The following is a 14,597-nucleotide window of genomic DNA, read 5'->3' on the forward strand; positions in this document are numbered from 1 at the left end:
CCCCCACCCCGTCTTCTGCTCCCACAGGGCTCTGCACGTCCCTGATGACACACAGCCGCCCTTATGAAGTCTCTTTCAACTGAATATTTATTTTCCTAAAAAAGAAGTCAGTCGTGGGGCTTCCTTGGTGTCGCAGTGGTTGAGAGTCCGCCTGCCGATGCAGGGGACACGGTTTCGTGCTGCGGTCCGGGAAGATCCCACGTGCCGCGGAGCGGCTGGGCCCGTGAGCCCTGGCTGCTGAGCCTGCGCGTCCAGAGCTTGTGCTGCGCAGCAGGAGAGGCCACAACAGTGAGAGGCCCGCGTACCGCAAAAAAAAAAATGTCAGTCGTAAAAGAGATTATCCGTATGTCTGTAATTTGCAAGTGGGCAGAGTAAGTGAATCAGTGCCAGCGTTTTGTTGAATGATTCAGGCAATTCATAGCCATTTAGTCCGTTGTTCTCTGCCACTCCCCACTTCCCGTAACTGAAGAATACTGTTATAAATGTAGAGAATGTTGCCACTTTCTCATGGTTTATGTGCAGCTTTCTTGGCAGAGAACTTCCTTGACATGCCTTTTAGAAATAAGGAAACATCATTTATGCTTTCATTCTTCAAATAATTGTTTTGGAGAGTCAGCAAAAATCAAAAGTGTGTGACATATGTGTGCACTTGTGTGTCCCTCAGCCTGTGGCGGCTACATCCTCACCGACTCCGTTGATACGATATCCTCTCCCCTGTTCCCTGCCAACTATCCATACAATCAGAACTGCAGCTGGATAATTCAAGCCCAGCTTCCGTGTAAGTAACAAAAATAAAAAAGAGTCCAGGACGCTTGGTGGCTGTGGGAAAGTCCAGCTATGACTCATGTTCTTATCTCCTCGGTGGTAACAATTGATGGCTTTCCTCTCCTGTTTTTGGGAGCCCCATTTCCTGATGTGCACAAGAACAAGGGTTTCCTAATCTGGTAGGAAGTAACTTTTACTGTTTATTCTTCATTTAATTATTTTTTAAATTTCAAGGCCTAGCAAAGGAAACGAAACAAAGCAAAAACCTATAACCTAGTTGAAATGACAGGCGTGTGAGACTGGGGGTAAGCAAAAACAGTGGATAAATAAATAGTTTTTGACACCTGTGCCTTGAGTGTAGTAGATGCTCAAGGCAGTTGCTAAGTGAATAAATGAACAATAAGGACCATAGACTGGAAAATTAATAACTCACAGTTTGGAGATGCAGTGCTATGAGCATATTGGTCTTCAACCAAGGTGGAAGTTAATTACGAAACCTGGTCTCTCCTGTGGTGCACGTATTTAAAAAAAATCCCAGCATAGGCCTTAAGAAACATTTAATACATGCTTACACTGTTTTCTTTTTAGAATCCTAGAATCTTATTTTCTGCTCTGGTAGTAAGGATTACTGTCCACATTTTACAGAGAAAGTGAAGAGACTCCTAAGGACTCAAAGCAAAATGACTGCGAAGAGGGTGATCCCAGGGCCATTACGAATCCCGTTCCAAATGAGCCCTGCCCTTCCTTGAGGTTTTCAGGAAAAATTGATGATTTCAGACGTCATGTGGGAATGGCATTAAGTTCTTTACTCCGCTCTCTAATTAATGACCTGTGTGATAATAGGAAAGTCACTTATGCTGATGAGGCCCCATTAGCTAATCTAAAAAAAGAAGAGTTTGGCTTAAATATTCTCTAACATTTTTTCCTAGGCATGTTAAGCATTAACAGAAGGGTATCTTTATTGCCCTGCATGTCATTTGGGGGTCAGTGATGTAATCCTTAGGCCCAGAAAGTAGCCAGGAACTGAGCCTTGAATAAAGAATTCCCCTGCCTCGAGTTCCACAGTCTTGCACCTAAGGATAATTTCTAAACAGTTACAAAGCATTTAGATGAAAGAGGTCACTGGTATAAAGACAGCAATAGGGAAAGATCCTACTCTGAAGATTTGGGACCCTGGAAGAAAACAAAAGGAAAATGTACCCAGGCACGTACCTTTCTGCAAGTAATTCAAAGCTCTCTTTATAAATGAACGAACTTCCGTTTCCCCGGTTCTGGCCTTAAAGTAACACTGAGGATGCTAGGATACGTGTGCCGGAGAGGAAAATGTGTCTTATTTACAAGCACAGGTAAAGAATCAGAATTTAAGGAAACTATTCTATTAAGAAAAATACTTCTGCGAGGAACACAGCAACAGTGGATGCATTCCCCATCGTCCGTGAAATAAACTGACCCAAGGGTTCTCCAAGGGTTCTCTTCCCAGTACCAGCGTTTCAGAATCTACAGACATTTTCAAAAGCATGGATTCAATTACTCTTCAAAGGAAAGCTTTTAGCAGAGCGGTTGTTACTTCTCCTCTTCACCCCCCTCCCCCGTCCATCCCCCTGTGCACATCTGCCAGATTCATGGCTCCCCTGCTGGAGAACCAGCAGGAGAAAGGATCAGAGGTGAAATGGCATTCCCTGTATGTTTTGTTTGCCAGAATGTTATTAAAGAGTCTTCTCTTTTTCCCTTTCAGTCAATCATATCACCCTCTCCTTTAGCCACTTTGGGCTTGAAAGCAGCACAACGTGTACTCGAGACTTTTTAGAGATTTTGGACGGCAGTCATGATGATGCACCCCTCCGAGGTACTGCCGCGCTCACTCACTCACATCTGTGGCCTTGGCTTTTTACAGTTTCTGTGCTTACATGTGTATATGCTGGCATTCCAGGTTAGAATGTTTCCAATAACTATGAAGAGCGTCATAAGCCATGTAAAGATAATGAGAGGCTAAGAAAGCAGGATGTAATAAGGTGTTCAAGAAACTCAGCTTGTTCATATTCAAGGACGTGAATAGTTTATATATATATTTTTTTAATTGAAAGTTACGATTGCTTTAGACAGTAGTGAAATGCAGTGCATTCCAGCATTAAGTAGCATTCTCTGAGAAATTTCTTACTAACATTTGACCACAGTGCTTGTATTCAAATTGAGCATGTTTCTTTTGGTTTTGTCCTCAGTGGAAACAAAATAACAGATAGATAGATAGATAGATAGTAGATAGTAGATAGGTAATCTAGTAGATTACCTATCTAGTAGATAGATAGATAGATAGTAGATAGTAGATAGATAGTAGATAGTAGATAGGTAATCTAGAGTTCTGTTTGTAGAAATTAGGGATTGCTGCTAAATAGTTTCTGAAATGTTCTCAAGCAAAATAATCTCAGGTTATTTAAACATTCTCCATGAGTCACTCCTGAGTTAGGAGTAGTGTCAGGGCCTTAGTTAGGGACAGTGTCAGGGCCTGAGTTGAGAGTATTTGAGCTTTGTCACCCAAGGTTCTCATCCTGCGCTAGAGGACAAGCTCCATCAGAGAAGGGACTTTGTTTTGCTCATTGCTTTATTCCCAGTGCCCAGAACAGTACCTGAGATGATAACAGGCAATTGAGGAATACTCTCTGCTCTCTGCAGACTTCTGATTGTATTCCTTGAGATTTTTGTCTATAAGCATTTAACCGAGGTTGAGGCTATATTATTTAATGGACACTTATATAACACCTTGTGCTGAGTGCTATCCTAAGAACTTTATAAACAGTAACTCAATTAATCCTCATACTCTTATGATATAGGATCTCATTGTTATCAATGGTCCCCTCTCTCAAGTGGGGAAACTGAGGCACAGAGCACTTAAGTAACTTGACTCAGGTCACGTAGCTGGTAAGTGGCAGAGCCGGGAGTTGAGTTGAATCCAGGTGTTTTGGTTCCAACATCCACGTGTTTCTCTGCTCTTATATGTTGCTTTTAAGTATTAGCACGTTTATTTGCGCAGGTCCCTACTGCACTGGAGAGTTTAGCAGTAGTTACATTTGGAGGTCATCTGTATTACTCTGCCTCCCCCTAACATTCTTTACCATGCTTATAAATCATCTCCCCTATGCTTGTATTCATAGCCTACTTTGAATTATCAGGCATCATCCCCAACACTGACCCTGATTTAAGTGTTTCTCCTAATAGTGTTTTCTTCTGTTTGCTTTGGTCTCTTGTGATTCTAGTAAAATACGTGTTTACTTGTCATCATTCATTCTCCTTGTCATCGTCTTCATTATTTAGGCCGATACTGTGGCCACTCCATGCCCCACCCCATCACTTCCTTCAGCAATGCTCTGACACTGAGGTTCGTCTCGGATTCTACAGCGAATTTTGGTGGTTTCCACGCCACATATGCTGCATCAACATCAGGTAAGAGATGTTAGCAAATGGTGCTACTAGGTTAAGAGAAATGTGTAGAAAATCCTTGGTTTATTATTTGGGATTCTTCTACATTGAGCGTTCGGAGCTAGTTTTCTAGATCACCTCTATGACTAACCTTACTGTCTTTCAAGTTAGGTCAACACGCTTGTAGAGTCTAGCAGTAGTGAACTCTATACCACATCTTCTTTATCCATTCGTCCATCGATGACACTTAGGTTGTTCCCATACCTTGGCAATTGTGGCTAACGATACACGGATGAGCTCTGGAAGTGGGGAGACCTGATTGGAATGATCTTGGGAGACTTGCTTGTCGGTGTCTCCTTGTTCTCCTTTATGATATGTTTGTTAAGGGAGCCCCTGATGGACAGTGTCTGATGGCATCTCTTATGGGTGGGCAACTGCTGTCCTTTAGTCTCCCTGGCCTCACAGCTGCGCTCAGGCAGGGCTGGGTGTTGTCACTGATGCAGGATGGATGGTGGCTTATGGGGAAGAGGGGAAAGAGGGGCACCCAGTGCTGGGGCTCTTAGCCAGGAGAGTGCTGCTGGCTTCCTTGTCATTAGCAGCTAAAAGCCTTAGAACACCAAGGAGATTTGTGCCTGTTTCTGTGCTCTTCTGAGAAGGAAAAGCTGAAATACTGCCTTCTGTTCTAGGCCAGGGGTGAAAGTCATCCTGGTCAGAAATACCGAGGGACCACAGAATTAAAATGAGTCTTTTATTACATAAAGTTAGAGTTCACAGGGAGAAAAGGCTTTTAGAAAAGAAACTACTGAGATTCCTTCTAACCCACCATACCCTGTAGCTTTTAGTTTTCAGGTTTCAGAATCTTTTCCTTACTATATATGATATGGATTTTTTAAATTATGAAATGAAAATGGCACATCCTTTGACGCTAACAGCTCTTCTAGTGTTCTGTCTCCTTTATCTTATGGTGTCTTGTATTCAGTATTTACTCTGCCACTCACTTTGTTTCTCTTTTCTTCTAGCTTGTGGTGGCATCTTCCACATGGCTGAAGGCATCTTCAACAGCCCTGGCTACCCAGAAATTTATCCCTCTAATGTGGAATGTGTCTGGAACATTGTCAGTTCCCCTGGCAACCAGCTCCAGCTGTCTTTTATGTAAATCCTTTTTTATAGTATATTGTTTCAGGGAGAATGAATCTGCAGGAAGGAAGCAGTGTTACTAATAGGATGGACAACTAATAGCATATTTATCCAAACAACTGTTAGAGAATGTGGTGGGAACTTCAGGAAGTCTGTTTCCATATTTCCTCTGTTTTAGTCATAGTTTAGGTTATAAATAGCATTAAAATTCTCTTGCAGTGGTTTTAGAGTCCTGCCTAACATTACCAAGAGTACATGCCTGAGCTCTTGGTACATTAATTTTTGGAATTCTCATTTTCAGATAACATTAATTTTATCGTTTTTTTTTTTTTTTAAATTAGGAACATTTAGATTCTTTCAGAGCATCACTAACATTCTTTCTTCCAGCAGAAATCCCCATCTCAGTTAAGCCTTCTTTCCCCTTATGTCTTATCCCCATGCTAATCCACCTTTGTCAGAAAAGATGGGTTTATTTGGTATCAGCAGAGAATTGCAAAGATGAGTTTATTTAGGATCGACAGGAAATTGCAAAGATGAGTTTATTTGGGATCAGCAGAGAATTGCAATTTGGGGTCTGCAACCATGGCAAGACACGTGCAAGTCCCTGTATTGCGAGAGAAGGAGAACACTTCTGTAAAGAAGAAAAGAAAGTTTAGAGTGTTATAGTAAACAGAGAATACAAGGCTTCTCATTGGTTGAGCCCTTCAGGAAAGAAGGGAGGTCTTTCTTCTTCCTGTTGGACTCTGCTATTTTTGCAGGGCATGAGAGCTCCCCCTTTTGGTATCCTGACTCTATTGAATTGAGGTTTCTGTTTATTAATTTTTTACATTTCCCCCTTTTGATCATAATCTTTCTCTGAAATCATTGCTGATCTAGAGTCAGGGTTTCTAGTTTCAGTGGATTTTTGTGTGTCAGTGTCAGGAAGGACCTTTCCTGGTATAGTGTTTCATGTCAGAGGGAGAGTGAACAGATTGAAAATCTATTAAGGTCACGTCTGAGTAATTAGGAGGGGTAGGAGGGAGAACTCTCAGGTGTTTTTTGTCTAAAGTCCATATGATATCAAGATCATAGACATTGGAGGTCATCTGAAGCCTTATGTCATCCTCAAAAGTATATCTTGGGAAAGCTGTCTCGTCAGATGTAGTCTGCTTCAATTCCAGAAAATCTTTACTTTCAGGTCACCAGGTGATGTACAGGTACAGTCAGGGTTCAGTGATTTCTTTAGGCATGCTACATAAATCCAAGAGTCTATTTCTCAGAGCTTGGTGTCACAAGGGTTGGTTAGCAGTCCCTGATAGGGACCTTTCCAATGAGGTTGAAGTGAGTTCTTCTGGAGGACTCTTTTGCAATAGGCAAAATCTCCAGGTTGCAAGATGTGATGCTTAATGTCTTCATCTCCCAAGGGTACACTATGAAAAGATTGCTCTATTAAAACATGGTTATTTTTAATAGAGGCAATTAATCCTTTGCAATGTTGGAATATCTCTCCTTTTATCAGTTGTGTGTCAAAAGAAGTGGGAACCAAGTGCATTGGAAATTATGTGACTATCTCAAATGGTAAGAGTTTATGAGTTCCAAAAGCGGAAGATCCAAGATTTAGAAGGACAGATGGCAGTGCTTTTGACCAAGATGTTTGGAGGGCCTCTATAAAGGTTGCCAATTGAGTCTTAATGATGCTGTTAGTGTGTTCGACTAAACCAGAGGAATAAGGGTGGTGAGCACAGTGAAAGTGTTGTAAAACTAGCCAAACAGAGCAGACTTGTCAAAGTACCTGGCCAGTAAAATGGATTCCTTGATCGCTATGAAGTTTGAGATGAGTTTCCCAGGTAGGGATCGTCTTTTCCAAAAGGACTTTTGCCACAGAAGGGACAGTAGGCTGTCTGCAAGGGAAGGCTTCAGTCCAGTCTGAAAACATATGGACCATGACTAAAACATATTTATATCCATTAGAGGAAGAAATTGTATGAAATCCACTTACCAGAGCTTGAATTGTCCATTAGGCAATATACAATGTCTGGGAGCAGTACGAACAGGCTTCCCTGGTTCTACTTTGGACAAGTGGGACAAGTGAGGGTTGGCACTTTTTTCAGCCTTGTTAATGTTTCTCCTCTAATATTGATTCATGAAGCCTATCATCTTGTCAGTAGAACAATGGTTTAATGCACGTACAGCAGTGACGAGTGGGAGTTTTAGAGTGTTGGGTGGGAATAGGTTGTTACTTGATGCAAAACAGAGCTTTCTCTTTTTATCAAACCAACAATTATTGAATTTCCAATCTTGTTTTCCTTTTTCTGAGGCTGATTGCTGGGCTTCTCTAGCCAGTTTTTCTAAATTTCCCTTTGGACCACGACAGAAGTTTGGCTGCTATTGGTCCCTTTAAGGGCAACATTCCTTACAGAAATATCAGCGGGGTGATTTCCCTTTGCTTCCAGAGAGTCAAGTTCAGAATACCCCAGAATCTTAATAATAGCTAAAGTGGCAGGTGAGATTATTGCATCCAATAATCCCTAAACACAGGGGCCATCTTAAAATTTTTTTCCCACTGGACGTAAGGAAGCCACATTGCTTCCACAATATTCCAAAATTATGAGCTACTCCAAAAACATATCTACTATCAGTATAAATATTGGCAGTTTTGTCCTTGGCTAAAGTATAAGCCCATGTAAAAGCATGTAATTCAGTCTGGGCTGAAGTAACCATAGGTAAAGATGCTGCGTCGACAACATCAAAAGGAGTCTTAATAGCATACCTAGAACTGTATTTGCCATTATCACCTTTTAAATGAGATCCATCAGTGAACCATGAGAAGTCAGCATTACCCAGTGGAATTCCCTGTAGATCATCCTGAGGAGTCAGGAGGTGGTGCATCAGTGTTAAGCATCATGAGGGACTTTGCTGGTGATGGAGGGAAGAGCAGTAGCCGGGTTAAGGTTATTACAATGTAAGAGAGTTATGTGAAGAGCAGTTAACCCAAGGACTTCCCAGGAGGTGAGGGGGCTGGCTGGGAAATGTTGAGTGTGATGAGAAGTCAGAACTTCTACTGTATGAGGTGCAAAAATGGTTAAAAGGGGTCTCACAATAATTTTCTCGGTGATCTTAACCAAAAGGGGAGTGGTTGTAATGGCTTTAAGGCAAGGGGGATATCCCCATGCTACAGGGTCCAGTTGCTGGCCATAATACCCTATGGGTCAATGGTGGTCCCTGTGTTTTGGGATTCGTACCCCAAAGGCATTCCCGTTTTTTCATATACGAAAAGGAAAAAGAGAATCTGATCATTGGGATGCCCAAGGGCAGGTGGATTCACCAAACTCTCCTTTAGGGCCTCAAAGGCTGTGTCATCTGTTTCTTCTCTTAAAATTGCATCGAGGTTTTTATTGTTGAGTACAACATACAGAGGTTTAGCCATAGGAGAGAAATTTGGAATCCAATTTCAGCAATAATCAACTAGCTGGAGAAAACTTTGCAGTTGTGCTTCGTCTGGGGTTTTGGGAAACTTAGGTCACCATGAAGTCTATCTGGATCTAGATATAGCCTTTGTTCTGATAGCAGATACCCTAAATATCAAGCCTGGGTTTGGGCAAACTGCAATTTTCCTTTGGCTACCTTAGGTCCCTTTAAGGCTAAAAGCTTTAGCAAGTGGATGGAACAAAATAGTTGAATCTCTAGAGAATTTTGTATCATCCAGATCAGCCTTCAGGATTCCTGAGAAATAAGGACTCTGAGTAGAACCCTGAGGCATTACTGTCCAGGTTAATTGTTTTTCTTCCTAAGTAAAGACAAAAAGGTATTGGCTAGCTTCCTAAACTGCAATACTAGAGAATGTACTACATGAATCAGTTACAGTAAAGAATTTGCTTCCAGTTGGAATGATGTCATATAAGGGTTAGGAACAACAGAATGTCACGAGATAACAATGTTGTTGATTGTTTTGAGATCCTAGATAAACCTTCACCTTTGACCTGTAGGTTTTCTCACCAGTAAAATGGTAGTGTTTCAGAGCACAGTACAAGGGATTATGAGGCCTTGAGCCTTATAATTTTCTATTAGGGGTTTTATGCCTTGAAGATCTTTTTTTAAAAGGTTTTTGGTTAATTCTGGGAAGAGGTTTTGAGGGGTCTACTTAAATCTTGATGGGAGGTTTGTTGTGAATTTTGTTGTTGTGAATCTCCAGCATAAGTTGGAGATTTTGCCCATAAGGAAGGTGGTAGCTGATTCAGTGGAGACAAATGATAAGTATTTCCAGAATCAGCTCTAGTACTATCAGAGGCAGAGGCTGCTTTATAGTAATGGGGTTGAGCACCGAGAGTGTGGCTCTGGTGTCAGTTAGGACTGGAAGAGCTTCATCCCCAGTCTAGAGAAATGTTCCTCCATGCCAACTAAGAGGGAGAATTGGGAAAAATCCCTGTAGTTCCTTGGAGCCCCATCAATGAGAATTGGGAGGATGTTGAAAGGCTGGTTAGAGGGCTGAAGACACCTGAAGCACTTAAATTTGTAACAATCTCTTTTCCAATGTCCTGGCTCTTTGCAATAATAGAAATTAGTAGGGTTTTGGTTTCATTTAGGAGCCTTCATTTGCTGGGGCTGAAGATTAAGAATTTTGGCAGTCTTCCTCTGAGGTGCCTCATCTAGAGTTTGAGAGAGCTGGTTTGCCACATTAACTAAATCTGGAATAGATATAGTTTCCCATTCCATCCTGGTCCTTTTTCCTAGAAGGGAAAGCTCTCAGTTCAGTCCATTAATAAACATAGAGTTAAAAACTACCTGGGTAGAATCAACATCTAAAGGAAGACCAGAATTTTCTTTAAAAATAACCTGAAGTTGATTGTAATAATCATGAACAGTTTCATCAGATTTTTGTGTGTACGCCTGGATTTTGTTCCAATCAACAGGTTTTGGAGAAACCCTAGGAACTGCTTGATGAAGCTGCCTAGGGATTGGCCAAACCTGATTATATAATAAGATAGCAGGCTGGGGACTTCCCTGGTGGTGCAGTGGATAAGAATCTGCCTGCCCATGCAGGGGACACGGGTTCGATCCCTGGTCCGGGAAGATCCCACATGCCGTGGAGCAACTAAGCTCATGTGCCACAGCTACTAGGCCTGCACTCTAGAGCCCACGTGCCACAACTACTGAGCCCACGTGCTGCAACTACTGAAGCCTGAGCGCCTCGAGCCCATGCTGCTCTGCAACAAGAGAAGCCACCGCAATAAGGAGCCCACGCACCGCAACCAAGAGTGACCCCCGCTCGCCACAACTAGAGAAAGCCTACGCACAGCAACGAAGACCCAACACAGCCAAAAAAATAAATAAAATTAAAATTAAATCTTTAAAAAAAAAAAAAAAGATAGCAGGCTGGTCTCCCACCTGTAATTCTAGACACCTTTTAGGATTTCCCCCAATTAGTGGTTTTCATCCAATGCTGAGCCTGGCCTTCACTGACCAGCATATGAACTAGCTGATATAAGTCAGAGAAACCAGGTTGACAAGTTTGAATGACTATATTAAATTGTCCAGCAATTTGTGAGCATCTCCAGTTACTTTGGGAAAACCTTTGCCTATGGATTGCAGTTCAGCTTTAGTCCAGGGAGTACAAAAAATTAAGAGTTTAGCCTCTGGATTCTCAGAAGGCTTAATTTTATTTTTTTTAATAGATCTTTATTGGAGTATAATTGCTTCACAATACTGTGTTAGTTTCTGTTGCACAACAAAGCGAAACAGCCATATGCATACACATGTCCCCATATCCCCTCCCTCTTGAGCCTCCCTCCCATCCTCCCTATCCCACCCCTCTAGGTGGTCACAAAGCACCGAGCTGATCTCCCTGTGCTATGCTACTGCTTCCAACTAGCTATCTATTTTACATTCGGTAGTGTATATATGTGGATGCAACTCTCACTTCGCCCCAGCTTCACCCTCCCACTCTATGTCCTCAAGTCCAATTTCTGTGTCTACATCTTTATTCCTGCCCTGCAACTAGGTTCATTAGAACCTTTTTTTTTAAGATTCCATATATATGTGTTAGCATACGGTATGTGTTTTTCCCTTTCTGACTTCACTCTGTATGACAGACTCTAGGTCCATCCAACTCACTACAAATAACTCAATTTCGTTTCTTTTTATGGCTGAGTAATATTCCATTGTATATATGTGCCACATCTTCTTTATCCATTTATCTGTTGATGGACACTTAGGTTGTTTCCATGTCCTGGCTATTGTAAAGAGAGCTGCAGTGAACATTGCGGCACATGACTCTTTTTGAATTATGGTTTTCTCAGGGTATATGCCCAGTAGTGGGATTGCTGTGTCATATGGTAGTTCTATTTTTAGTTTTTTATGGAACCTCCATACTGTTCATAGTGGCTGTAAACAGACATATTCTGACAAGTGCAGAGGAAACAGGAATGGGAAGAGTTTCAAATAGGGAAGCTCGTTAAGAGAATTAGTATGGGGAAATTGGCAGTACAAAGGAGGCATAGGCGGTGTAGCGAGTAAGGAGGAAGATGGCCCCGGAGATGAGGTCTGACCATGAGGAGCCAATGGAGAGACCAGATGGTGCTGGAAGAAGAACCTGAAGCGTTGGGGGCCATTTTGTCTCTCATTAATCATGTTTGCCTCAGTTAGCCTTAAAATCTTATTTTGTAGAGAGACAATTCTAGGCTCCAGATAATGTTGGGAAGCCTCAAAATACCAAAGTAAGTATTCCACTCATTTATGGAAATTTTTGAGCTACTGTAGTCTACTTTGGTTCTAAGAAAGTTAAGTTTGGGGGTTTCAAAAGTTCCCCATAATGGCCATTGATATCCTGAATTGCCTTTGATCGGGTTGGTCCATTTAGTTAGAAATGTACATGAGGAAGGACTTTAGTCTTAAACATCAGATCTGCCAGAGTCCCTGTTGGGGGTGTGGGTACTCTCAAAAACTGGGCTTCCATTTCTCAGATGTTATTCTCTAAAGTAAAAGAACAATTTTCAAACATTTTACAACACGAACAGCTCAATTCAAACAGCTTGGAAGCCTGAATAACAGCCAATTCTAAGGAGACGTCTTGGTCCTAGAGGAGCCAGGCCAAAGGTTTTTTCAGCCAGTGTCCAGAGAATAGCCCTTTGCAAAGGAATATGCTGAAGGCTGGACAAAAACTGGCACAGTTTCAGTGAAACAGCCCCTGCTCCTGAAGGAATGGGTCGAAGTCTAGCCAGTTTCAGTTGAAACAGCCTGATCTCAAATCAGATAGAAGTGCCACGTGAATACTCATGTACAGAACAAAGCATTGACCAGAAAGATGAAGCTCTGAAACAGATTCCGAATAAAACCTGGAGAGCTTCAAACGCTAAGAGAGTGTGAGCTCGGATCCAGGAGAAGGACATGCCTTTAAACTCCAGGGTTGGCAAGAAAAACAGTGAGTGGCAGTGGGCTGGATTTGTGGGTACCATAGCTGTTTGCTTATCAAACCAATGAAATGTTGATCTGAAATAAATAGAATGCCAGATATTTCTCCATCAAAGATGGGTTTATTCAGGATCAGCAGAGAATTGCAATTCAGGGTCTGCACCTATGGTGAGCCCCTGCACAGCAGGAGAAGGAGGATGCTGTTACACAGGGAAAAGGAAGCTGGGAGGGCTTCAGAAAACAGAGTCCATGGCTTCTTATTGGCTAAGTCCATGCCAAGAAAGAAGAGGAGTCTTTCTTCTTCCCTTTGGGCTGTGCTACCTTCACAGGGTGTGAGAGCTCCTTCTTCTGGTCTCTCAGCTTTGTATGACTGAGGTATCTGTTTATTAATTTTTTACAGAATTTAGTGGTTGATTTGTAAAATCACTCTCATGTTCCCCGTTGAACTGTAAGCCTTTTTGAATATGGACTATGGACATGCAATCAACAGTAGGATCCTGCCACCTTCTGAGTGGTCTTAGGTTAAATTAAACAATAATATATTTTCTGGAACTTGTTAGTGAAAAGTACATGGTAAGTGAAATGGGACCTTTTAATCCCATCAGTAGAGAGATACTTGTGACATGCCACACTGGTAATGAGTGCTTAATAAATATTGGATGATAAGACATTGGTATTTATTTATTTATTTATTATTTATTTATTTATTTATTTATTTATTGGCTGCATTGGGTCTTCGTTGTGGTGTGTGGGCTTCTCATTGCAGTGACTTCTCTTGTTGTGGAGCACAGGCTCTAGGCCTGCGGGCTTCAGTAGTTGTGGCTTGCGGGCTCTAGAGCGCAGGCTCAGTAGTTGTGGCTCACGGGCTTAGTTGCTCCGCGGCATGTGGGATCTTCCCAGATCAGGTTCGAACCCATGTCCCCTGTATTGGCAGGTGGATTCTTAATCACTGCGCCACCAGGGAAGTCCCAAGACATTGGTTATTTAAATTGCCATTTTAAATTAAAAGTTATTTGTTTTACTGTGTCATAGATTATTGGGCTTTGGTTGGGGTTGATAATTCTGTCTTGAAAAGAATATAAGAAGTAACTTGCTTGGAGAGAAGGAGATTGTTTTGGAGACACTGCTCTGTTTATTCAAAAAAGTCTTGCTTCTCTTCTAGACATGCCATTCTGTGCATCAAGAATGGATTTTTAAACATGAAAGAGAAGTCCTATTTGTGGACCACATTCAAACATCTCAAGTTACTTTCTTTTAGCCCATCAATCAGACAGTGCCTCTTCAGGGTCAAGCTGGCATTGTGTCAAAACAAAGACAGCCTCTGAACACCTGAAAGGCAATACAAGTTTAAGTTGCCACATGGGAAAGAGGTTTTGTTTGCTTTTGTCTTTACTAAAAGCACAAAGTTTTGTATGGGAAAAATAATATATATATGTGACCATATATATATAACTATATAACTATATATATAACTATATATATATATACTTCTTTATTCAACAAATATTTATTAAGCCCCTGCTTTATACACATAAGCACTTGTTACACCCTTGCTAGATGCTTCATATATAAAGCACATGTTACTCCCATAATTGATGTTTTATATCCAATGATGAATAAACCATGAACATTGTTCTTATGATAAGTCCAAAGTCCTTCACATGGCTTAATAGGCCTCATAATTGCTAGATCAAAGGGCTTTTCTCGTCTTTTTCCTCTTGGCCTTTACCATACTCACATTTTTGAACAATCTGATGTTCAGTGGTTCTCAGGAACTGGGCCAGGTACTGGGAATGTTTAAGACAGACAAGATCCCATTTCTTGTTAAGTTACTAATAAGTTAATGTCAAGAAGCTATTTGTTTAAAACCTAAAGAGATTCATTTCATAGGGGAT

General features: G+C 41.5%; 1 protein-coding gene across 1 annotated transcript in view; it reads left to right on the top strand.

Moving 5' to 3' along the window:
• Positions 1-14,597, top strand: part of CUBN (cubilin) — a 273,447-nt gene that overhangs the window by 146,218 nt on the left and 112,632 nt on the right. The window contains exons 33-36 of the mRNA XM_007460874.1: positions 665-778; positions 2,501-2,611; positions 4,075-4,203; positions 5,199-5,331. Coding sequence (XP_007460936.1) covers positions 665-778; positions 2,501-2,611; positions 4,075-4,203; positions 5,199-5,331 — 487 coding nt within the window. The remainder of the gene's footprint in view (positions 1-664; positions 779-2,500; positions 2,612-4,074; positions 4,204-5,198; positions 5,332-14,597) is intronic.

This window comes from Lipotes vexillifer, unplaced genomic scaffold (genome assembly GCF_000442215.2).
Source record: "Lipotes vexillifer unplaced genomic scaffold, Lipotes_vexillifer_v1.1 scaffold534, whole genome shotgun sequence".
In the NCBI taxonomy this organism is placed as follows: Eukaryota; Metazoa; Chordata; class Mammalia; order Artiodactyla; family Lipotidae; genus Lipotes; species Lipotes vexillifer.